The 26,228-nt window shown below is 36.4% G+C and overlaps 1 protein-coding gene across 2 annotated transcripts in view; it reads left to right on the top strand.

Moving 5' to 3' along the window:
* The window catches only part of LOC110114897 (epimerase family protein SDR39U1 homolog, chloroplastic), a 133,297-nt gene that overhangs the window by 12,343 nt on the left and 94,726 nt on the right, over positions 1 to 26,228 (top strand). For both annotated transcript variants that reach the window (XM_020847933.2, XM_020847934.2), the window contains exon 3: positions 1,041 to 1,116. In XM_020847933.2, coding sequence (XP_020703592.1) covers positions 1,041 to 1,116 — 76 coding nt within the window. The remainder of the gene's footprint in view (positions 1 to 1,040; positions 1,117 to 26,228) is intronic.

The raw sequence follows: 26,228 nt of genomic DNA, 5'->3' as shown, positions 1-26,228 counted from the left end.
AATCTTGATACTTGTTCTGATAGCATTTGGAATGAGTAAATATGAATAAACGAATTATAGAAGTTAGAAATAGAAAAAAAGAGAGAAGATTGAACTGTGAGAATGGTGAATTGAAGCTGCTAACTTGAATTATCCATTGCAACAATAAGTACAAAGCATTGATTTGAAGGTTTTGGTTATATAGAGCAATGATAGTAATAATCATTGGGTTTGCACTCAGTTAGGGACGAAAGATTTTGATAAACCACAAAGAGAATACGGCTGCAATACTGGAGTTTACTGGGGAGCTTGTTCAGCTGTAGCAGAGAGATTGTTTTCACAATCTATGTATCATAGCTGCCTAATATATTGAGACTGATATTGAAGACCTCTAGGCTAGAAATCAAGGAGTATATGGCTTGGGCTAAGGCCCATAGATAAAATTAATTAATAAGAGGCTCATGATTAGAAACTTTGTGCAGAGGCATGAGGTATTTTATGTCTTGGCTATTGTTTTATTTGGCACATAGGGATAGTGATCTAGCCATTGGTCATACGCTGAAGGTAGTTTTGCTCTTTGCTTTTGTTATTCCTTTGCAAGTTGTTTGAGACGTGACGAATCAACATGAAGTTAAGGTTCCATAGGGCATTGATGGAAAGATTAATTTCTTTCCTACGATCCTTGTGTTATAATATATTAGAGAGAGCAGTTGGAATTTCTGATTAAACTGTTTTTCTGTGTTTATTACTGTTTTTAAGTTATATCTCTCTGCATTTCCTATATTGTTGATCTTGATTTTTTATCTACATTCTATCTTTTATGGTTGCTTCTTTTGTACCATGAGCTTGCTTAGCGAGTAGATTAATACCATATTAAATTCTTTCTGGTGAAAAGTTGCAAGCATTCTCTGTTTTTCCTAGAAAGTTGCCTTTTAACTTCTGTGAATATGATTTTCGTATATAGCTGATGGAACTAAAGTTCCACTTCGAATTATGTTAGTTTTTCTTTAATTAGGTGATTATAGGCCTATGGAATAATCTGATGTTTTCCTGTGTAATAGAAAAGCCAGTTGGTTGTATCAATAACTGGCGCTACCGGATTTATTGGCCGAAGATTGGTCCAAAAATTAATTGCAGGTTTCCATCCAACTCTACCTATTAAAGAATATAATCATGCCTATTGATATCATGGAATTTTCATTTAAACAGATGCTTTTGAGCTTGTGAATTCTGAATTGATGATTCTGTGATAAGTTCCTACAAGCATAGCACTTGTTTAGTTTGGAGTTGACAGTAGATTCTTGTGGACTGCATCTGTTTTCTGTACTTGTGTGTACATTACTCTTAAAAAAAAAACTTTTAATCAATATTTAGCAAGGGACCATTGGGTTCTAGAATTATGTGGTTTTTATAGTGACCTTGATTCTCTTTTGTTGCTTTTCTGATGATGTTTTATTTAGAGTGTTGTAACGAAATGTCTAAATCTAAAGTGCTTCCATGGCCGGGTTCAATGAACTTCATAGTACACGAGAACAATAAGCACTAATGTTTACATGATTCAGCTTGAACAAAACTTATGTACATGAGAGAAGATCCAATTCACTATTAAAGAAACCACAAAGTAATGTATAAAAATATAATGATTCATACCAGTCCTTCCCAACACACCTATTACCCCAGTTTTAGTCAAAAGAAGCTAAAAGAAACCCTCATAATAAGTTTACCTCATGAGATTTCTCACATGCAACAATTCCCTAGTCCAGAGGTTATGTCAAAATCATCAATCCTCTAAGAAACCTTGACTAATGCTGAAACATAAGAAACCTTGACTAGTGAGAAGCTATAAAAATTGAGGATCTCAAAATCTATCAGTCATGTTGTCACACAGTTGTCTTTAATAACCTCGACAATCAAGAATTTACTCGATACTTTACCTCTTGCCATTTGCATTCAATCCAAAGCATATAATGCAAAATGAAACTAAACTTCTTGGAACCTCCCCCCACCGTACATTACTCTTAAAAAAAACTTTTAATCAATATTTAGCAAGGGACCATTGGGTTCTAGAATTATGTGGTTTTTGTTGTGACCTTGATTCCCTTTTGTTGCTTTTATGATGTTGTTTTATTTAGAGTGTTGTAACGAAATGTCTAAACCTATAGTGCTTCCATGGCCGAGTTCAATGAACCACAAAGTACAGGAGACCAATAAACACTGATGTTTACATGATTCAGCTTGAACAAAGCTTATGTACATGAGAGAAGATCCAATTCTCTATTAAAGAAACCACAAAGCACTGTATAAAAATATAATGATTCATACCAGTCCTTCCCAACACACCTATTACCCCCAGTTTTAGTCAAAAGAAGCTAAAAGAAACCCTCATATCAAGTTTACCTCATGAGATTTCTCACATGCAACGATTCCCTAGTCCAGAGGGTATGTCAAAATCATCAATCCTCTAAGAAACCTTGACTAGTGCTGAAACATAAGAAACCTTGACTAGTGAGAAGCTATAAAAATTGAGGATCTCAAAATCTATCAGTCATGTTGTCACACAGTTGTCTTTAATAACCTAGACAATCAAGAATTTACTCAATACTTTACCTCTTGCCATTTGCATTCAATCCAAAGCATATAATGCAAAATGAATCTGAACTTATTTTCTTTTAACCAATAAGATAACTCCTTTTTTGGTTCACTAAAATTTGATGCTCTACATAGATGAGGACATAACTGAAGCAGCCATACATGAAGTTGCACGCTGTAACACGTAGAGTTTGCTCTAATGACCTTCATGATAACTAGTGCACCTTTGCAAACCTTAAGAACCTCAACATCACTTGAAATGTGTACCATGTATATGTCTCACTAAGAGTACTAAAAATATTAGATTCTTACTTAAATAGAGATTTTTTATTTTTCTCGGTGAATTAGTAAAATCGAAATTAGAGAGGCTTTAAAGAAAATGAGGGGCGAAAAAGCTGTTGGATCTGATGATATTCCAATAGAGGTGTCGAAATGCTTAGGAGATGAAGAAATTTCTTGGCTTGCAAAACATTTTAATATTATTTTGAAAACTAAAAAGATGCCAGATGAGTGGAGGAGTGTGTTGATTCCTATTTTTAAGAATAAAGGTGATGCATAAGATTGTGTGAATTATGGAGGTATTAAGTTAATATGTCATACTTTAAAACTTTGGGAGAGAGTTATTGAGTATATGCTACATCATGATATTAATGTTTCTCAAAATCAATTTGGATTCATGCCGGGTAGGTCAACTATGGAAGCTATATATTTATTGAGAGGTTTGATAGAGAAGTATAGGGAGAATAAGGAGGATCTACATATGATATTTATTGATTTAGAGAAAACTTATGATAAAGTTCCAAGAGAAGTGTTACGGAGAGTTTTAGAATAGAAAGAGGTTAATAATGCTTATACTCAAGTCATTAAGGGTATGTGTGCTAGAGTTGTTACTTATTCAATTACAAAAGGTTGAACCAAGTATTTTCCCATTTTAGTTGAATTAAATCAAGGATCAATTTTAAGCCCATATCTTTTTTGCTTTAGTCAGGGATGTTCTTACTAGACATTTGCCAAAGGATGTAATGTGGTGTATGTTTTTGCTGATGATATTCTTTTTGATAAAACTAGAGAGGAAGTTGAAGGTAAACTTGAATTATGGAGGTCAGCCTTAGAGTCTAAAGGTTTTTTGTTTTAGTATATCTAAAACCAAAAACATGGAGTGCAATTTTAGTAATTATAGATCTAATGAAGGATTTGTGATTTTGGGCGATTAAGTCATTAATAAGAGTACACGTTTTAGATATCTCGGGTCTATTATTCAGAGTGATGGTGAAATAGATGGAGATATTATTAGTATAATTCAAGTTGGATGGTTGAAGTGGAGGAATGCATCGGGCCTGTTGTGTGATAGAAAAGTATCCCTCAAACTTAACGGAAAATTCTATAAGACGTGGTGAGATCTGCAATGCTTTATGGCGCATAATGTTGGTCATTAAAAGAGAAATATACAATGACGGTAAATGTTGCAGAGGTGAGGATGCTCAGGTCAATGAGTGGCTTTACTCATGGATATAGAATGCAAAACAAGCATATACGTGAAAAGGTTAGAGTAGCTCTAGTGGCATATAAGATTAGAGAGAGTCGCCTTAGATGGTTTGGTCACATCAAATATCGGCCTTCTGATTACTCAGTTAGGAGAGTAGATGTATTAGGTTTGACTTATGTTAAGCGAGGTATAGGTAGAGGCAGACCTAAAAAGTCTTGGTTAGAAAATATTAGAAATGACATTTTTTATTAGATTTAAATGAGAATTTGACTCTTAACAATACACATTTGAGAAAAAGGATTCATGTAGCCGACCCCACGTAGTGGGATAAATTCTTGATGTTGTTGTTAGTGTATACATTTCTATAGTCACACAATCCCGCGGCCTCAATTGCATAGTGCTAAAACCATAAAAATTGTATTAATTGTTTTTTTCTAGATGAATGTAACCATCATTTGACGCATAAGTAAAAGTCATCTCATCATCAATGAACATGTGATATGAACAAGATGAGCCAATTATCCATTAATGCTAAATTGGAGTCCTGTGTCATAAAAATGCTTGTAAGAAGGTAAATAACACAACAACGATTGAGCTTGATCCTCATCATCAGCACTTACATCAAGATTCAGACTTATAAGATGGTAAATAACACAACAACAATCGAGCTTGATCCTCATCATCCGCACTTACATCAGTATTCCTCAAGTCACTAATAATATTATTAAATTAATTCAATTGTGACTTTTAGGTATATCTTCCGGCATGCAAAGCAAATGAAGTATTTGCTTCTGATATAATATTTTGGAGAGGCTTTCTTTCTGTTTAAAGACTCCATCTTGATCTACAATCATCCCTTGGTGGTTATTTTCTCCAAGACATTTTCCGCCAAACATGGTTGGAGCTTTCAAAGAGCTTTTTCATTCATCTTTCCTTGTACTTCACGCATTGTTCGCAAGCATATGTGAATGCGACATGAATTCTAAGTTTGCGCTTGGTTCTACGAAGGCCAAATCTCTTTGGGCCATCAAACTTGATCTCAATTCATGGCCATCATACTCCACAATAGGCTTTGATATCAATTTGTTGTAATGGAATATCTAAATTAAATGCGGATATGCCTCCAATATCAAAGTATGATGAATTAAAAGAGAGGTACAGAAGAGATCAAACAACTATAGAACAAGACATACTGATATTTATATGATTTAGCTTGTTAAAGCTTACGCTCACGAGAGAGAAGTAATGATCTGATCTACTATCAAAGGAGCCACAAAGCAATATATGAGAATATAACGAGAAAGAGAAATGGGAGAGTGAGTATGAGCCTAAGGTTTAGATACTTGCGACAGTGGGAGACACAAGATGTGAATATTTATGGATGAGAGGGATTCACGTATAGGCATGTAGCCATGGGCGTGATTAAGTCATGTACTTTTTTGCATTGTATGTATATTCTTTTTTTTTTTTGTGGTAAACATAGTCCCAGCTTTTGTGTTTGGTCCTAGCATCAATTTTCTCGGGAAAAAATGTTGTTTTGGGTGTGTATGTTCAATCTAATCATTCTTTCACTTTCTTGCTTGTGAGGTATAAAAGATAACGTGACGGGTTTAGTATTTTATCCTTCTGGGATACGGATTGCAGTTTGAAGAGCAAGGCCTCTATTTTTTCTTCTTGAGGGGATGTAATAATCATGTATTGATATTATTCCAACTCTGTTGTTGACCTCTGTGTAAAGCACAAAAGAAAAAAAAAAATCAGATCAAACCTCGTATCCACGAAACCGGCCGAAATCCCGCTGTTCGGTGCCGTCTGCAGCATGTACCGAAAATCTTGCGCACTTCCTGTGTAAATCCCATGAACCTGCCTCGATCTCACTCCAGCTCCCGTCGTTAAATACCCGACCAAGAGAAGCATTCGGTCTCTCGATCGCTCTTACTCATCTCCTCCACGTGAAAAACATCGCAGACCTCTTCTCCTCCGGTGACTCCGACCTCCATTCCGCCTCACACCGACACCTCCACTAGCTCTATCCGACCTCTCGATCCTTCCAACTCCTCCATCCCGCAAAGAGACAGAGACTGAGAGAAACAGAGAGAGAGAGAGAGAGAGATAGAGAGAGAGGGAGAGAGAGAGAGAGAGAGAGAGAGAGAGAGAGAGAGAGGGAGGCACCGAACCCTACCTCTATACTTGCTGCCGACTTCGCCTCCTCCTCCGACGTTCTCTCTATGTCGGACTGGAAGTTCCGACATTTTGATCTCAAAGCAACGACGGGAGCTCACTGTTGGTGAAGGTAACCAACTCCCTTTCACGCGCCTCTTTGGCCAAATCCCGTAAACTCTCCCGAACCGAGAGAAAGGGAGAGGGTGGGTTTTATTTATTTATTTTTATTAATATTGATTTCATCGCATACGTCGAGACAAAACGATCACCTATACACGCTTTTCTTAGCGTGGTGGGAGGGAGTGCGTCACGACGCTTGCGAGGAAGCGGGTAATCACCTAAAATCTCTTCTTTGAAGTTTGTATCGCCACAGATTTCCCCGCCTATACACGCTTTTCTTAGAGTGGTGGGATGGGAACCTGGTGCGATGCATACGATGAAGTGGGCATACCAATAAGTACCCACTTGCGGGGAAATAACTGCTTTTCTTGCAAAATATTTTCAAAAAAAAAAAAATTTTTTTTTTGCAAAATACTCACACACACTTTTCTTAGCGTGGTGGGAGATCAAAAAAATTACACGGCCGCGGTGTCTTCAAAAGAGAGCATCTACCATACACGCTTTTCTTAGCGTGGTGGGAAAGACCCAGTTTTTCGTAGTTTTTCCCCTAAACGGGGGAGACGCTGGAAGGCTGCCGAAATTTCGGATGAACGCAATACTACACTTGGACCTGATTGAACATTTGGAGGAGTTTGAGATTCAATTTAATCCTAAATATGCAATGAATTAAAACCAAACTTAGAACAAATGAACTCAAAGTTGAATCAAATGATAAGAACTTGTAAGCTTGGATTTATAAGCTTGAACTTGAAAGACAATGAAGCTTGAACTGAACTTGACTCAAGCTCCTCTTTGAACTCGAATCGAACGACAAGAAGTTTGGACTTGAAAATGATGCAACAAACTTGAACTCTACAAGGACCACAGGGGACTTTGATTTGGACTTGAACAATATAACAAAGAGATCAAATTCAAATGAACCTAAACTCAATTGAACTTGAGTTTGATATTTGAATTCAAACAAATGACTTGTGAACAAGGCTTGGACATAGTTGAACTCAAAGGACAAGGATTTGGACATTAACATATTAAGTACAAACTTGAACAAAAGACTTAAAATCAAGCTTAATCAAGGAGACTTTGAACTCAAAGAATTGAACCATGATGAACTCAAGTGAATGTGGAGAACTTGAACTTGCCAAAATCACATGAGACTTATGAACTTGGTTTGAACCAAGTGAGAGGGACTTGCAATGAATATGTGATAAGTAAAGGCCAAATGCAATTTATTTGCAATAAAGGAAAAGCAACAAGGTCTTAACTTCCAAGTAATGGTAGAAGATTTTCACATGCATGAATATCCACATACAACATGTATGATTATCTACCTACAACATGCAATAAGTGTTTCCTGCATACAAATAAAGAAAGAGAAAGCTCATGATGAATAAGTCAATCCCCTAAAAGAATGATACAAATAACATTGAGCTTGTATTGTTCATGTCATTTAGTCCCCGAATCTACATAAAGAAGCTTGAAGGCAATAGTGAGTGGAGTGACATGTAAAGGGGACGATAACCCACCAACAGAATATGCTTAGAAACATTATAGCAAATATGGCTTGCATAAAGAAACTGGTAGAGAACGCAACACATATAGCGAGCAACAACAGTTTGCAAATGAGCACATTAATCCACTTGCGAATGGTGATACTAGATGCATTACAGTGTAATGGGTCCTTCTGCAAGCATGGATATGTCGTATAGCGTTCACAAACAAAGGGTTAAAAAAGTATTATACATACAAAAAGACAACAACAAACGCAAGTACCTACCAACCAATGTGTATGAAAAGGTTGGTGGCAAGTGTGAACTCCTGTGAATTATCTTAGGAAACCTGTTACAAGTACAAAGTGGCATCTACGAACAAGTACAAAAGAGAATTACAGCAGATAGGAGCTCATGCAAGCTGATGTAGAAGACTCGTTGACTCCTAATATATTATCCACAAGCAAAGTGACTGTATCAATTGCAAATGCATACGAGTTGTTATAAGAAGTTTGTTGCATATACAACAGATTGTCTGTGAGCAAATACAGAAGCACTGCAATAGATGCAATCATCTACAACAAAGCAGGAGGTTCGTTAGTACACTACGATCCACCTACAGAAAGCAATGAGTAATGCACGACAGTCTACCTGTACGAAGCAGCGAACAACTCTATTCAGAAGCTGCTACGCCACACCACCGGATCCGCAACTTCTATACAAGCGGACCGAAGGCGTTTACAAATACTTTCAAAATACCCCCACACGTGCACTGTAATTTGTATACACCTAGGCACACTAAAGGGGTAAATACAATCATAACCCGCATGGGCCCCGGCGAGCATGTTATTGGTACACACGTGACGTCTAGGGATGCTGCGCGGGTTATCAAACTTAAACCCGATCCTTCTAAGTAAATAAAAGGAGTTGACAGGGTTCAATTATAAAATGCCCCCAAACACCCTCATGGGCCCCGGCGAGCGTGTTATTGGTACACACGTGACGTCAAGGGATGCTGCGCGGGTTATTAAGTGAATTCTAGTTCGAACCCGATCCTTCTATACAGATCAATAGGAGTCGACAGGGTTCGAACCTTCAAACAAATATATGGTCGTGGCGACCAGTGCATTTGTTTTAACACATTCATATTAGGCCTTCAAAGCTTAAAATCAAGAGAATTCACTAACAAAGGCACAAAGCCTACGAAATTTGATTCCCTATCAACGATTTGATAAGGTCGACATGGTTCAATCAACAAATGGAAATGACCCAAAACACCCCGATGATGGCCGTGTTGAATGCAGATCTCAACCGGAGGGGTTTCCAAATACTTTCAAATGCCTTCCAAGCTCCACCTAAAAATCTAAAATTCCACAAATCCTAAAGTCCAGATATTTTAAATTGAAATTTATCCATCAACACTTAAAAGCAAACTTCATCCACCCTCCGCAACAGTTTGTCGAGGTGGACAAATTAAAATTTACTTCAGCTCACAAAAGAGTTAAATGCCTAGTTGAAAATATCACTAGGATCCATTCTCAAACAATCTCTTGCCAGAAAGAACGTGGTACGTGTCATCTAACCGGCAGTTTTGCCGTCAAATGGCACTGCAGGTAAACGGTTTAGACCCGGGGCCCTCTGAACCGAGTGGTTTTGCCGCCAAATGGCACCACAGATAGCGGTTATGGCCAGAGCCAATACGCTCGTTAATGACGTTAAATCCTTGAGATATGAATCAATAAGATATGATCAATAAGGCACAAAGCCCTTTGTCAGCTAAGGTGGATTCAAATTTGTCCACTTAGGTAAATATCCAACCCAGGTCTACAAGGTACCCTTGGACGAAGCAACCCATGGCTGCCGACAAGGATCCTTCTGTCAGGTTGGGTCGACTACCTTCTCTGACTAAGTAGACCAGGGTCCATGATGGCCCAGGACGACGGAACCATGGGATCTTGATCGGGTCCATCATCCATTCCCCCACCATCCGTTTTAAGTGCAAGATGGTGCAATTTCCATTTTAAATCAAATATGCCCAAATTTCCAAACTTTCAAATATTTCCAAATCAATACCCATTGCTGCTACTATATGCCAGATACCACATATACTCTAAGTATCTGATCGACGACTAGCCTTAATCGAAAGTTCTCTCTCGTTATCGGGAGGGGTAATTAACTATAGGGGCTTGTGCCTATAGGAAATCAGAACTCAGATCATAAAGTTCTCACAAAATGAGGGCGAAATCTCTGGGTAGTATCTTATTTATAAACCCATCTGCCTTCCAAAATTTACCTCGGAACTTATTCAGTTAAAACTTCCTCGCCGAAAAAAAAAAGAAAAGCGAGCGGAGGCCTGGGCCGAATTTTCGGAGCCCACATCTGTTTCATGACAAAGGGAAATAAGTGCGGAAATCTTGCTCCCACAACTTCCTTCTGCTAGCCATGCCAAAGCTGTCAGCATGTAGCATTCGCCAAATAAATCCACCTACTGCCAGCCATGCCAAAGCCAACTGTTGTTAGCAACAACTCTATCTGTTGCCTCTTCCTCTTGAAAGAAGATTCTCTTATGGTGCCATCTCCTACCAATAATTAAGGCCTTATGACAATACTGAGAGTCAAGAAATCTGCTCCAAATTGCTAGTTATTTGATTAAAATCAAATGCTTTAGCATTTACACATGTTAATGATACAAAATTGATGCAGGACTGAATGATCAAGTCTTGCAAAGAGAACGTTGTTGGGCTACTTGATGGCTATCTTCATGTACTTGCTTCTCATGCAAAAATACTCTCAGATTTCTGTGGGATTCCTCCTTGATTTTGATTGAATTTAAATGTGAAGCACACTATTTTCTGCTTTGAGTGTGGCTGATATGGGTGAGAAAAGTAGTCACTTGGAGAAGAAATGAAGGGGAAAAGGGAAGGGTAAGGGGTCGGCCAACTTGGGAAAGGGGAAGGTAGTCAAGGTGACATTAAGTGGAGCTTAGGGAGTTTCTTGGGAATTAATGGCAGCACATGGGAAGAGAAGTGGGTAGGTTAGGGATTAGGGAAAAGTAATTAAGGGAAGTTTGACCAATTAATTAAGTGGAACATAGGGAATTGCTTGGGAATTTATGTCAGCACATGGGAAGAGGAGTGGGTAGGCTAGGGATTAGGGAAAAGTAATTAAGGGAAGTTTGACCAAGTAATTACAAGCTTTGAATTGTAATTAATTGTGCATGGGTAAATGAGGGAATTAATGTTTGGCTTTGGATGGGGAAAAGTTGAAACTTAATGAAGGTTGCTTGGGAAGATGGAAAGGTGGTTTGGAAATCCCACAAATTAAATGAAAATCCGAATTGATTTTCTCATTAATTATGCTTGGGAATACCAAAGGGTTCAAGTGCATTTAGTGTTGGAATATTAAGGGTTACAAAAGAAGATGAAAGGGCATTTGCTGTTGGTGGTGAGGGGATTGGAGCCGACGGTAGAGAGAATGGGAAGGTGGTGGTCGAGAGGTGGAATAAGGGGAGAAAAGAGAGAGGGAAGGAGATACGGAAATAAGATAAATTGTGAGCCTGAGACACATCCTGAGGCTGATGGGTGATGCGATGCCCTCACCTAGGGACTTCAACCACGAGCCTGGACACATACTGTGGCTGGTGGATATTTCATTGCCCTCACATAGGGACTTTCACTCTCATAAGAGCTCCAATAGCTCTCAAGAACAAAGTGTAGAAACAATTTTTTTTATTAGTTCATCATTGTCTAATACAAGAGCAAGGGTTTCTATATATAGGCCTTTAAAGAAACTAAAAGACAACTTTGCCCCTTGGGCTTACATAAGACAAGACCCTTAAGTAAGTGTAAAAATGAAAAATGCATAATTAACTCAAAATTAAAATTAAAATACTAAGATAAAATGAAGGGATCTCGACCATTGATTTTCGACTCTTCCTTTGCTTAACGTCCACCGTCGGATGTCTGCATCATTCTCCCGGGGTGGAAAAGAGCTGAACTCTGTTCAAGTGCATTTAATGTTGGAATATTAAGGGTCACAAGAGAAGATGAAAAGGCATTTGCTGTTGCTGGTGAGGGGATTGGATCCGGCGGTAGAGAGAAGGGCAAGGTGGTGGTCGAGAGTTGGAATAAAGGGAGAAAAGAGAGAGGGAAGGAGATAGAGAAAGAAGATAAACTGTGAGCCCGAAGACATCCTACGACTGACGGATGATGCAATGTCCTCACCTAGGGAGTTTAACCACGAGCCCGAACACATCCTGTGGCTGACGGGTGATGCGATGCCCTCACCTAGGGACTTCAACCACGAGCCCGGACACATCCTGCGGCTGGTGGGTATTTCATTGCCTTCACATATGGACTTTCATTCTCCTAAGAACTCCCATAGCTCTCAAGAACAAAGTGTAGATTTTTTTTTTTAATTCATCATTGTCTAATACAAGAGCAAGGGCCTCTATATATAGGCCTTTCAAGAAACTAAAAATACAAATTTTCCCCTTAGGCTTACATAAGAGAAGACCCTTAAGTAAGGGTAAAAGTGGAAAATACATAATTAACTCAAAAATACAATTAATAAACAAAGATAAAATGGAGTGATCTGGGCCATCGATCTTCGACTCTTCCTTTGCTTAACGACTACCGTCGGATGTCCGCATCATAAATAGTGTGCGTTATGGCATAGTGAAGTATACATGTTGAAAATGGTGCACTATACGCTATATAGGAGCAATAGCACATGTTGCAAAACCTGCATGGTATGAGCTATTTTTTTATTTTAAAACTAAAATTAATTTATATAGATAGATTTATTAATTTATCATTTATTTAATAATTTAATAGTGAAATTATTACATGTAAAGATGAATTAATTTTTAAAAAAGTAGGCATAAGTTATTTATGAAATATCTTTTCCGTTAGATCAAATTAGTTGATTATACATGTGTTATTCACTGCAGAAAAAAAAAGTCTATTTATGGTGGAATTTATGGCTATTAATATTCCACCAGAAATACCTGCAGAAATACCAGCGGATTTGGTGATCGAAATTGGCGTAACGTTCTTCAGCGGATTTCTAGTGGAATTTTTGCCGGAAAGTACAACCGACTTTAAGTAGATTGGAAGATTTTATGGCGGAAATTCCTCCAGTTAAATTCTGGTGAAATTTAGCCTCAGAAGCTCTACTTCAATATTCTGCCCCGTGCTCCGTCTAATTATGTGAATTTCTCTGCTGCGTCCGTTCTCACGCAAAAGCCCTTTCTCGTTTGCCGCTCGGTTTGACTGTTTCCAATCGGCCATTCCCGTCGATTTTACTCCGTCCAACATCCTCTCCAAGGCCGTTCATCATCTCTACTCGCCCTTCTGTTTGTTCCATGAGTTTTCTCCGTCAGTGTTTTTTTTTACCGCCGCTGTTCACGGGATACCTTAAAAAGTGTGATAGTGTAGGTTTGTTTATTGAGTGAATCTACATAGTAATTCTAAGATTTTATGCATACAATAAATTGCTACTAGTTTAGGATGCTAATTTATTGTTTTGTATGTTCTTGGAACTCAAATATATGAGGACTTTTGTGAGTATATAAATTTACAATTTTAAGAGAAATATTTAAAATATACTATAAATTGATTAATCTTATGTTATCTTTTGTACGATGAGTATACACGACTTTGAGAGAGCTATTGTGGAGTATTTCAGATCCAAAAAATTTTAGGTATGTGAAAATTAAATTTGGTAATTATATTATAAAATTTATTTTAGTATAAGCATTAATTAATTAATATTAATTACTGTTAATATAAGAATTACTTTACAAAATGATTATTTAACAATAAATAATCTGAGCAAATGATTTAATTACGAATAAATGCATACTTTGACAAAATACCATCAAAGGATTAGATTTAGTATGGAATTCAGTTTTATTTTGTTGGCCATCTCTTCCTTATTTCTTTCCAAAGTCATGGGCAAGCAAATCCTGTAGTTTGGTTCTACATAGTATCTTGGAACCCCTGTAGCAGGAGGCGGCATAGTGATCAACACAGAAAGTGTTGGTTGTGCAGAATTTACTGTGCACCAGTTCGACACAGTGTCCAGAAATCACTGTAGAGCATTTCAGCACAAGTGGAAATTCGTCAAGAGGCGGGAGTGCCTAAGGGAATGTAGATTTGTTCGGCTCCATACAGAGAAGCCTATAGCAGAATTGGCAAGAAGATTTGGCGGCATGGTGAGAATTTGGCTGCATGAAGAAGAATTTGTTGTAGAAGTGGAAAATTGGGATCAAGTGAGAGCAATTGAATAGTAGCTGTATGAAGCCAGTGACGACACAGTGCATTGAGAGGGATTTCAGCATAGTGCATTTAGAGGGAATTCAACACAATGTTGAAGGGAACGACATTTCCAGTAAAGAAGGGTTCGGCTGAAGGTAATATTGGGAAATTGTAGTAAAGATTTGAATTTAATTAATTTGTTTCATGTAATGAATTGGTTTGATGTGAGTGTGTAATTAATTAAAGGAATAGTGATTTTGGAGCAGTGGAAAGAAAGAGTAGAAGAAAGGAATAATAGAAAGAAGGAGAATTCATCAGATAGATGTAGAAGGAAGGTTACGATGTAACTGCTTGTGTAAGTTATTATAGACAATTTATTTGAACAATAAATTGTAGTATTTATAGAATGAGTGAGATTACTTTTAGATAACTTACAATCATAAAAGAGTGCGAAGTAGAGGATTAGAGGAGACACCTCGGCAAGGAGGTAATAATGTGTTAGACCGGTCCAGTCCATAGATTTCAATGGTGCAAAATAGCGCGCACCATGGCGCACAGCACGGCACGGCTCACCTACTGCGCCATGTTTATGGCGCGGCGCAAACTTTCAAAATGGCGCACGCTATTTGCGCCACATTTGGTTAGAATATATTAGGAATGACCTTTCTTTATTAGGTTTAAATGAGAATTTGACTTTTAATAGAACACAATGGAGAAAAAGGATTCATGTAGCCGACCCCACGTAGTGGGATAAAGGCTTGATGTTGTTGTTGTTGTTGTTGAAGATTGACTACTTATTGGACTTGAAATTATATTGGATTGTTATTTATTTGTATTGTCATTGTTTGCTTGTTATTATGATAGTTTGTTTTTCAATTTAATGATATTTTATATTCATACTTATTATTTTATAATTCTTTTATAATTTGTGCCATGATCAAAATGGCGCGCGCCGCACCGTGCGCTATGCGCCATGGGTCAAATATGACCTTTGCGCCATGTTGCGCCATTCGCCGTTAACAAGTATGGTCCAGTCGTTCCACACGGGACTGGCCCAACGCAATAGAGGCGGAAGAATTTCGCCTCTTCGGTAGCCAACTGGACATTTTAGGAAGGATTTTTGGGGTTTTGGGAGGGAAATTTGAATGTAGGGACTATTTAGGTATTTCCTTTTGATTTGTATGCATTAAATAGTTTGTTTTCCTAGGGTTAGGGCATCTTGAATGTGGCTGAAAATTGAGATCTAAGAGATTTAGGTTTTCCTTTAGGCTCTAGTGGCGTCTAGAGATTTGGGAGAGATCGATCCTCCTCTTGAATAGAGTATCAATTGTATCTTGGTATTTTTCACTTCCTTTTCATCTAATAATAAAAATTATCTACTATTTTTGTGGTTTTGTGTAGATTTTTCTGGAGAAATCTCGTTGTTTTCCTAAGATTGATAGGAAAAACTTGAGATCTATAAGAGTTTCCTATCAAATTAGCATCAGAGCACGTCGATCGAAGGGGAACCAATGGCTGAAAGGAAAGTTGATGTTTTGGAGGGAGAACTTAGGCAACTCAAAGCAGATTTTGAAGAGAAGAATACTAATTTCAAAATCAGATTGCTTCTGTCAATGAAAAGTTCACCATGGTGGAAGACATGTTGAAGAAATTATTTGAAGCTAAAACCAAACATTTTAGATCAGAAGGAAAGGAAACTACCGGAGGCCATGGAAGAGATGGGAACCCTAACACGTTTAGGGGAAGGGAAATTCCATAAGTGGAGATCCATGAGGGACAAGATGGAATGCTTCATATAGAACCACTTTCTAAGGAGGAGATGAGCTTTGGCTACACAAGAAGGGGTGCTGAATTTGTAAGGAGGGGATGATTTCAATCGCTGGGGTGTTGATTTTGAAAGAAGTAGGGATTTTAATGAATGGTTTGGGTATGATCGCCGGAGGGAAGATCGTGACAATTGGGGAGCACCTCTGCTTCGAGTAATGGGAGGTAATGGAGGATTTAGGGGAAATGGGTGTGACCCGAAGGTGAGGAAATCGAAGATGTCAATATTTGAGAGGGAGGATGCACACGGGTGGATCTATAAGGTTTTAGGATATTTCACTGTCAATGGGCTGACAGAGAATGAGAGACTGACAACGACGGGCTTATGTTTAGAAGAGAAGGCTTTGTCTTGGTATCAGTGGAGGGACATGCGACGACCCATACAAAGTTGGAGAGAGTTCAATGATTGATTGGTAGAACATTTCCAAATTGGCAGGGGAGGAGATTTCTATGAGCAGTTCTTCGCCTTGACACAAGAGAGTTTAGATATGGGGTACCAGGAGATTTGAGTGCCTTGCTAGTCTATTGGACTGCCTTCTTGAGATAGTGCTAGAGAAAAATTTTATGAAGGGACTGACACCAGAGATCTGGGCAGCGGTTAGAGTAATGAGGCCTCGTGACTTAGGAGAGGCTATGGAACTATCTCAGTTGGTGGAGGATTAGAGGCACTTGGAGAGAGAAACTGGAGGCCGTATGTCAGTAGGCTCGTATAAGATGACCATCACCTTATTGGCATCCAAGGAGCCAACACTGGATACTCTTCGGGGAACTTTAAAGGAAAAGACTGCAGGAGGAAGATCTGGGGACAACGTCAAGAAGCTCACGGAAACACAATTAAAGAGAAGAGGGCAAAGGGAATCTGTTTCAGATACGACGAGAAGTATACTCCGAGGCACAGATGTAAGGACCGAACTGTTCAGATTTTTTCCTTTTTTGAAGAAGAAGAAATAGAGGGTGTTAGCTTTCCACCTTCCGTATAAGGTGGATGTTTGGGAGGGGAGCATTGTTATATCGGTCCATTGGACCGATCCACACAGGACCGGCCCAACGTAACAGAGGCGGAAGATTTCCTCCTTTTCAGTAGCTGTTCGGGCCGCAAAAGCCAACCGAACATTTTAGGAAGGATTTTTGAGGGTTTTGGGAGAAAAATTTGAATGTAGGGACTGTTTAAGGATTTCCCTTTGATTTGCATTCATTAAATAGTTTGTTTTCCAAAGGTTAGAACATTTTGAATGTGGATAAAATTTGAGATCTCTTGGATTTAGGTTTTCCTTTGGGCTCTAACGGCGTCTAGAGATTTGGGAGAGATCGATCCTCCTCTTGAATAGAGGTTCCAACTGTATCTTGCTATTTTCTGCTTCCTTTCCATCAAATAATACAAATTATCTACTGTTTTTGTGGTTTTGTGTGGATTTTTGTGGAGAAATATCACTGTTTTTTGAAGATTGATAGGAAAAACTTGAGATCTGCAAGTGTTTCTTATCATAATGCAAATTATATTTTTAAAGGCAATTTGTTTTAATTTATACTTGTATACTTGTTATTATTGGAGAATTTTTGCCATCATGAACGGAATGCATATTTTGATCAAGTACATCATAAGAAACATGATATATTACCCCGAAGGATAAAAATATCATTTCTCTATGTTCTCAATAATAAAATTTACAATTTAACCAAGATTCTCCCATTCAATATTTGATTGAATGGAGTTTATCTTATTCTGAGGTATGGATGTTCCATTGGGGCAAGCTCCTATGGTTGATTACATCTCAATCTTTTGTCACTTGAGAATAATTTTGATTAAATTAGCGGTTTTATTTTTTATTTTTTGAAAAGCATTCAAATGTTGGCTTAAGTCTTGATTTTAAAATTAATGAAATTCTTGTTTAAAGAGTTTTAATCTTTAGCAAAATTCAATGGATGAGAAGATCAACTTGAAAATAGATTTTGAAATAAGGACCAAAGTAGTGAACTAGGAACACTTGATTGTCATACCCCACATCCACCCCCCCCCCCCCCCCCCCCCCCCCACACCGCAACATAGGGTGCAACGGAGAAACAACTATCATGAAATTTAAAACCCATCATCATAATTATATTTCAGTCATCATTTGATATATTCTTCAATGTACGGAAGTGTTCAAAAGATCTCATTTTATTCATATATGAATAATTATAAAGCCCTACTAATATCATAACGTTATAGTAATAAACAGTCTACATATCTTTGTTGTAGAATCATATACTTGGTATGCTACAAAATATAAAGTTTATAGTGTAATAAGGCTATTCAACTTCCTCTTTATCCTTGTCCCTTCTTGTAACAATAGCCATAGTACAATCTGGTGAGCTATGAAGCTAAAAAAGTTATACAATTTAAATAAGAAACAAAATATAAGATTAATGGAATTAACATAAATGAAATCATAACTGAATCAAATTTGAAATCATTTGCAAAACAGAAAAATCATATTTAAAATTATTTTATATTTCATTTGAGGCCAGTGCAAAATATCATAATCAGTCCTCTAAGGGTTATGGCTATCATTTCTCATAAAGTTATATTCATAAGTTTGCTTAATGGAGCCCAGGTAAACCTAACATTATCACTATTGAATTTTATAGAGGCCCCTTTTGCCTTATTCGGGACCCTTTGCCTCGAATTTTATAGAGGTCCCTTTTGCCTCGAATGTCATAGAGGTCCCTTTAGCCCCACATGCAAAGCAGGTGTCATATCATTTCATAGTCAATTTTTCCTAATTTGATATTCATTAAGTTTTAAATTAAGAACCTATACTTGTTTTGTCATGCTTCATGCTTCCATATCAGTGTTCTATTGACCATACTGTTGCATAAAAACAATATGTACACAATAGATAACAACATTATTTTCTTTTTCAAAATATTGTTAATCCGAAAAACATTTATTTAATCATATAATACTGCATAATAAACTTAAACATTTATTTGAGGTCATTCATACTTGACAGTGATTGTAAAAGCATTAACAGATAATAGTTACTTTACTGTCTTTTTACCTTTCAGTTTTGTTGACATGCAACTATACAAGTTGAAAAATGATCACATTTATTTGATTGAATTAAATTGCATTTCTTACCGCCTTGTCAGGTTGCCTCCTCAACTTCGGCACCTTGTAGCCTTTTTCGCTTGTAAAGTACCTGCACAATCAACCTTTCATCTCTTCATATTATTTCAATAATTCATTTCCTTAGAAATTTAATGCAATCATTTCATTCCTTTTAGCTACTTACCTGGCAACCAGATTCTCCTTTCTTCATATACCCAATAAAATTATCCTAATAATACAATTGGGGCATAAGTTCCCTTAGCAGCCCTATTAATATTTTAAAAGTTCATAACACAACATAAGTTAATCATAAGACTGCTTACCTTTATTCCCTCAAACTTTTCCCCATTATCCTATAACTCCTTTCCTTATTATTTCTCTGAAATTTACTCTAGATATTCCCTCCGACACCAGTCGAATTCCTAGCCCCCAACATATTCATGCATCCGCTCCACAAGACCGACAAGCATAAAAAAAATGAATTTCGGCTGAGGAAATCAAATGGGGAAGACAGTCACGATAATGCTTTTATATTACAGCTCACATACTTCCCAGCCATCAGATTTCCCATCCACAGTTGCATGTCTACACTAGTGGATAGTATAGAATTATTATATTAGTTATTGCACTCAGTTAGTGCTGTGCTACAATAGCGTAATTGGCAAAGATAAATACTGACTTTGTGGGCTGATCTAGTGGGCTTAATTCGCTAAGCCCTTAGAGAGGCTATTCATGATATAATTGTATAATAATTAACATGACTGTAGTTCAACATTTTTGATCAATTGCAAAGAATAAACTCAATAGTAATCGCTAATATAAAATTTATTTAATTGATAATTAATGCAATAATTTTTTTCCAAACTTATTTGTGAAATTTACTATTTCGGGATAGAAAACAAAATGTGTACTTTTTCCTGAAATTTTTGGTTATTTCAATTTTTCCCTCATTATAATTTCATCCTCGAAATTCATTCTCTTAAACTTTTTCAAAAAGATAAGGAAACTTCTGCCTCAGATCTGCTTCTTTTTCTCAGGTAGTCTCTTTCACAGATTTGTGCTTCCATTTCACTTTCACAAAAGGAATCAATATGCTTCTCAATTTACGAACAACCCTTTCCAATATCATTTCAGGTTCTTAAATATAAGTCAAATCTTTTTGAAGTTCGATGTCATTTTGAGAAACCCTTTGACCTTTATCTGTAACCCATTTTATGAGGATTGATATATGAAAAACATTGTGTATATCAGACATATCTGAAGGTAGTGCCAGTTTGTAAGCTACTTGTTCCACTATTTCAATAATCTCAAATGGACCAATGTATCTAGGATTGAGATTTTCACTTTAGCCAAATCTAGTTACGCCTTTTGGTCTCGCCTTCTAGAATACAAAATCTCGCACTTGAAATTCTATCATTTTTTTCTTGGGATCATAGTATTTCTGTTGACGTTCTTGAGCTTCTTTTAATTTGTCTTTAATTAATCTGACATTTTCAGTAGCTTGATCCACTAACTGCGGACCCATTAATAGCCTTTCATCAACTTCAAACCATTCAATGGAGTTCTATTTTTTTTGTCATATAAAGCTTCATATGGAGCCATCTTGATACTGGATTGATAACTATTACTACAAGTGAATTCTATCAATGGAATATGATCTTCCCAGCTACCTCCAAAATTCCGAATACACAATCTTAACAAATATTCCAGCACTTGAATTAGTCTTTCTGATTGGCCATCTGTCTATGGATGAAATGTACTACTGAATTTTAATTTGGTACCCAAACTTTTATGAGTACTTTTCCATAATTTAGATGTAAAACATTCATCTTTATCTAATACAATAGCCTTAGGAATTTCATGCAATATAATGATTTCCTTTACAAATAACTTAGTCAATTTCTCCCCTGAATCAGTCTAACGAATAGATAGAAAATGTGTTGACTTTGTTAGTTTATGAATTACCACCAATTAATAGTCATGCCCTTGCTTTGATTTAGGAAATCCTGTAATAAAATCCAAGGCTATTTCTTCCCACATCTATTCTTGAATTGGTAGAGATTGTAACATACCACTGAGTTTTTTAAGCTCAACTTTAACAACTTGACATTTTTCATATTTTGATACATATTCAGCCACATCTCTTTTCATTCCTAGCCACCAAAACAAGGTCTTTAAATCCTTATATTTCTTTGTGCTTCCTGGATGGATTGAATAAACTAAATTATGAGCTTCATATAAAATCTCCTAAACAAGACTTGTTTCCTTTGGTACCAATAAATGCTCATTGCTCATGATTCTTCCCTGGTCATCTAAATTGAGATCCTTTCTTTTTCCTTATTGCTCTTACTCCATAAGCTTCTAATATTCAATGCTAGTTCTCTGTGCTTCAGTGATTCTTTGTTCTAAAGAAGGATAAACTGTCATATGGTTAAGACTAATTGAAACTTAATCTCCTTGCATCTTGACTTCCAATTGTAAGGCTTCAATATCTTTAATTAACCCTTCTACCATAGTCAACATACAATTCCACGGTGTTCTAGACTTTCTACTCAATGCATCAGCTACTACATTAGCTTTGCTAGGTTAGTACTGAATGTCATGATCATAATCTTTAATCAATTCTAACCATCTTCTCCGCCTCAAATTTAATTCCTTCAAAATGAAAATATATTTTAAACTTTTATGATCTGTAAAGATTTTACATCTCACCCCATATAAGTAGTGTCTCCAAATTTTTAATGCAAACACTACTGTGACCAATTCTAAATCATGAGTTGGATAATTCTTTTCTTAAGGCTTCAACTGTCTGGAAGCATAGACAATTACCTTTTTATTTTGTATCAACACACAATCCAATCCTTTTGTAGAACCATCACTGAACAATTGAAATCCTTTAGTTCCAGATGAAATTGTCAGTATAGGTGCAATTATTAAACACTGCTTTAATTTTTGGAAACTCCACTCACACTCACCAGTCCATTCAAATTTAATATCCTTTCTAGTCAATTTGGATAAAGGCAAAATAATTTGAGAAAAGCCTTTTACAAATCTTCTATAATATTCTACTAATCCCAAGAAATTTTTGACCGCTGTAACATTATTTAGTCTTGGCCATTCTATCACTATTTTTATCTTTTCTGGATCCACTGATATCCCTTCTCCACTGACAATATGCCGCAAGAATGAAAATTTCTTCAACAAAAATTCACATTTAGAATATTTAGCTAATAATTGATGTTGTCTCAATAATTCTAGCACAACTTTCAAATGATTTGCATGGTCTTCATCATTCCTAGAATATATCAAATTATTATCAATAAAAACAATTACAAATTGATCAAGGAAAGGTCTTAAAATCCTGTTCATCATATCCATAAACACTGCTTGGACATTGATTAGTCCAAATGACATAACAAAAAATTCATAATGCCCATACCTAATACCAAAAGTGGTCTTCTCAACATCACATTCTTTTACTCTAACGTAATGATAACATGATCTTAAATCTATTTTGGAGAAAATAGAAGCACCTGCTAATTAATCAAATAAATCATGGATTCTAGGGAGAGAATATTTATTTTTAATTGTCACCTTATTCAACTCCCTATAATCAATACATAGCATCATTGAACCATCATTCTTTTTAACAAATAACACTAGTGCAATCTAAGGAGATGTACCGCGTCTCATCCTTCGCTAGAAAACCAAGTCACCCACTCTCATACTTTTAGTTACATGACCAGTAGAAATCAATGATGAAATTACTCCTTTCTCACACTGAAAGTAAAATGCCTCCTTTCCAGGCAAATCAATTTTGATTCTTTTCTTCCAACATTCAAAAGTCACAAAATATTTGACCAACTAATTCATATCCAAAATTACTTCAAACTCCACTAAAGGTGACACAATTAAATATAATTGGAATTCTCTACTTGCTATCATAATGTTTACTGAACATGATGTACATGTACATAAATAAAGTCAAGTGGGTAATCGAATACTTAGGCCAGAAGTAAAAACAACATGTTCCAATTATATTTTCTCACAAAATATTTCAGAAATAAAAGAGTACCAGAATAAAAAAGCACTCTAGCAGATAAGTCTGAAATAATAATCGTACATGTCACAACTTTCAAAGACTCATTGGCTTCTTTAGAGGTTAAGGCAAAAACTCGGGGCGGTATTGATCTCACCGTTTCTCCAGATGCTTCTCCTTTTATCTTCAAATCTGGTTTGTTCATTTGTGGTTTAGTGCCTCTATTCTGCTCTATTCTCTGAATACCTTTTTGTTCTCTAGCTCCCTGAACATTTCTCGGACAATTTCTCTTGATATGACCTTGCTCTCCACACAAATAACAATTTCCTAACTTCAATAAGCATTTTCCTGAATGTGACTTTCTACAATTTGCATAGGCTGGTATCACTCGGTATCGTACCTGTTGTTGTTGTTGACCTTGATGAAATTTTTGTTTTTTAGCCTGACCACTTTGGATATCAAATGGCTTTTTTCTATTATCAGTCTCCCATTTCTGCTTCACTATATCCATGTCGCGCTCTACTTTGGATATCAAATGGCTTTTTTCTATTATCAGTCTCCCATTTCTGCTTCACTATATCCATGTTGTGCTCTAAAAGTTTACCACTTTCAACTAGTTCAGCAAAATCTTTTATGCGTAGAGGAATTAGAGGTTGTCTCAATGAATCTTTAAGCCCTCTCAAGAATCTATAACATTTCTCTATAGGAGTCACTGATAATATGTGGAACATATCTTGATAAAGTGATAAATTCTGCTTCATACTGAATTATAGCCCTTGCTCCTTGCATTAGATTTACAAAACTTTCCTACATTGCCTGCCTTGCTGAAGGAGGGACATACATACCACTCAATAAAGATTGATTCAAAAAATTTTCAAGTAATTAACTCTTCAGCTCTACCTTCAAATTTTTCCAATTGTTGCCCTCTCCACCATCTTTATGCTTCACTTTCCAATACAAAAATGAAATCTTAACCAAATCAAATCTGATCAACAGGTTGTAGACTCATATACCTGGTATATTATAAAATATAAAATTTTATAGTGACATGAGGCTATTCAACTTCCTCTTTATCCTTGCCCCTTCCTGTATCAACAGCCATAATACAATCTGGTGAGCTATGATAAAAAAGTTATTAAATTTAAATAAGAAATACAATGCAAGATTAATGGAATTAACATAAATGAAATCTTAACCGAATCAAATCTGAAATCATTTGCAAAACTTAAAAATCATATTTAGAATGAGCTTTTATATCATTTGAGGCTTGTGCAAAATATCATAATCAATCTTCTAAGGGTTTTGGTTATCATTTCTCATAAAGTTATATTCATAAGACCGTTCAATGTAGCCCAGGTAAATCTAACATTATCAACATCGAATTTTATAGAGGTCACTTTATCCTTATTCAGGGCCCTTTTGCCTCAAATTTTATAGAACTCCCTTTTGCCTCAAATTTCATAGAGGTTCCTTTTGCCTCATTCGGATTCCCTTTTGCTCTACATGTAAAGCAGGTGTCATATCATTTCATAGCCAACTTTTTCTAATTTGATATTTATTAAGTTTTAAGTTAAGATCCTATACTTATTTTGTCATACTTCATGCTACCATATCAATGTTCTATTGACTGTACTTTTGCATAAAAACAATATGTACACAGTAGATAATAGCATGCTTTTCTTTTTCAAAACATTATTAATTAGAAAAATATTTATTTTATCATATAATTCTGCATAATAAACTTGAAATTTTACATAAGGTCATTCATACCTAACGGTTTGACTATAAATGCATTAACATATAAAAGTTACTTTACTGTCTTTTTACCCTTCAATTTTGATGACATGCAACTATATAAGTCGAAAAATGTCACATTTATTTGATTAAATTAAATTTCATTTCTTATCACCTTCCTAAGTTGCCTCCTCAACTTCAGCACCTCGTAGCCTTTTTCGCTTGTAAAGTAACTACACAATTAACATTTCCTTTCTTCACATTATTTTTATAATTCATTTTCTCAGAAATTTAATACAATCATTTCATCCCTTTTAACAACTTACCTTGCAACTAGATTCTCCTTTCTTCATATACCTAATAAAATAATCCTAACAATACAATTGTGGTATAAGTTCCCTTAGTTGCCCTATCAATATTTAAAAGTGCACAACACAACATAAGTTAATAATAAATTTTTTTACCTTCCCTCAAACTTTTCCCCATTATCTTACTCCTCTCCTCATTGCTGCTTTGAAATTTACTCCAAATTTTCCCTCCTACAGCAATCGAATTCCCAGCCCCCAACCTACTCTTGCATCCGCTCCTCAAGACTCGCAAGCAGAAAAAAAAGATTTTCGGCTGAGGAAATCAAATGGGGATGACGGTCATGATAATGCTTTTCTATTACAGCTCACATACTTCCTTGCCATCAGATTTCTCATCCACGATTGCATGTCTACACTAGTGGATAGTATAGGATTATTATATTAGTTATTGCACTCAATTAGTGCTGTGCTACAATAGTGTAATTGACAATGATAAATATTGGCTTTGTGGGCTAAACTAGTGGACTTAATTCGCTAAGCCCTTAGAGCGGCTATTCATGTATAATTAATATAATAATTAACATAACTGTAGTTGATGAGGACATCGTCAGCATTTTCGACACGTGTACCATCAGGAGACGCCAGAGATCGACGGCTACGATCATGAGTTTATTTTGAGTCATTTTATGTAGTAGTTTATTTGATTTTTGTGATTGTCCGTTTTTGCCCTTATGGGTGGTTAGTTGATATTGTAGCCCAAGGGGCATTTTAGTCTTTTGTCTTTCTTTGTCATTGTGAGGCCTATTTATATGGCCCTTCTCTTGTAATAGTTTAGTTTTGATGAAATGAAATTTACTACTTATTCTCTTTGTGAGTTCCTCCCTCCAAGATCTCTTAGTGAGTTCGCCGGAGAAAACTAGATCTCTTTGTGAGTTCTAGTTCGCCGGATAAGACTAGATCTCTTTGTGAATTCCAGTTTTCGAATTATCTAATCTTGTGGAAAATCAACGTGGAGACAAGCGAGGTTAGTAAATCCGTAGTCGTCGAAGCCTTGAAATCTCCATCTCTCCCTTTTCCCCTTGCTCTTGCCGCCACCCACGCCAAGCAACTCAAAGCCGTCGGCCACCCTGCCTCCATCTTTCGCCGGT

This window comes from Dendrobium catenatum, unplaced genomic scaffold (assembly GCF_001605985.2).
Source record: "Dendrobium catenatum unplaced genomic scaffold, ASM160598v2 fragScaff_scaffold_279, whole genome shotgun sequence".
NCBI classification, from domain to species: domain Eukaryota; kingdom Viridiplantae; phylum Streptophyta; class Magnoliopsida; order Asparagales; family Orchidaceae; genus Dendrobium; species Dendrobium catenatum.
This window is presented reverse-complemented; position numbering and strand designations above follow the sequence as displayed.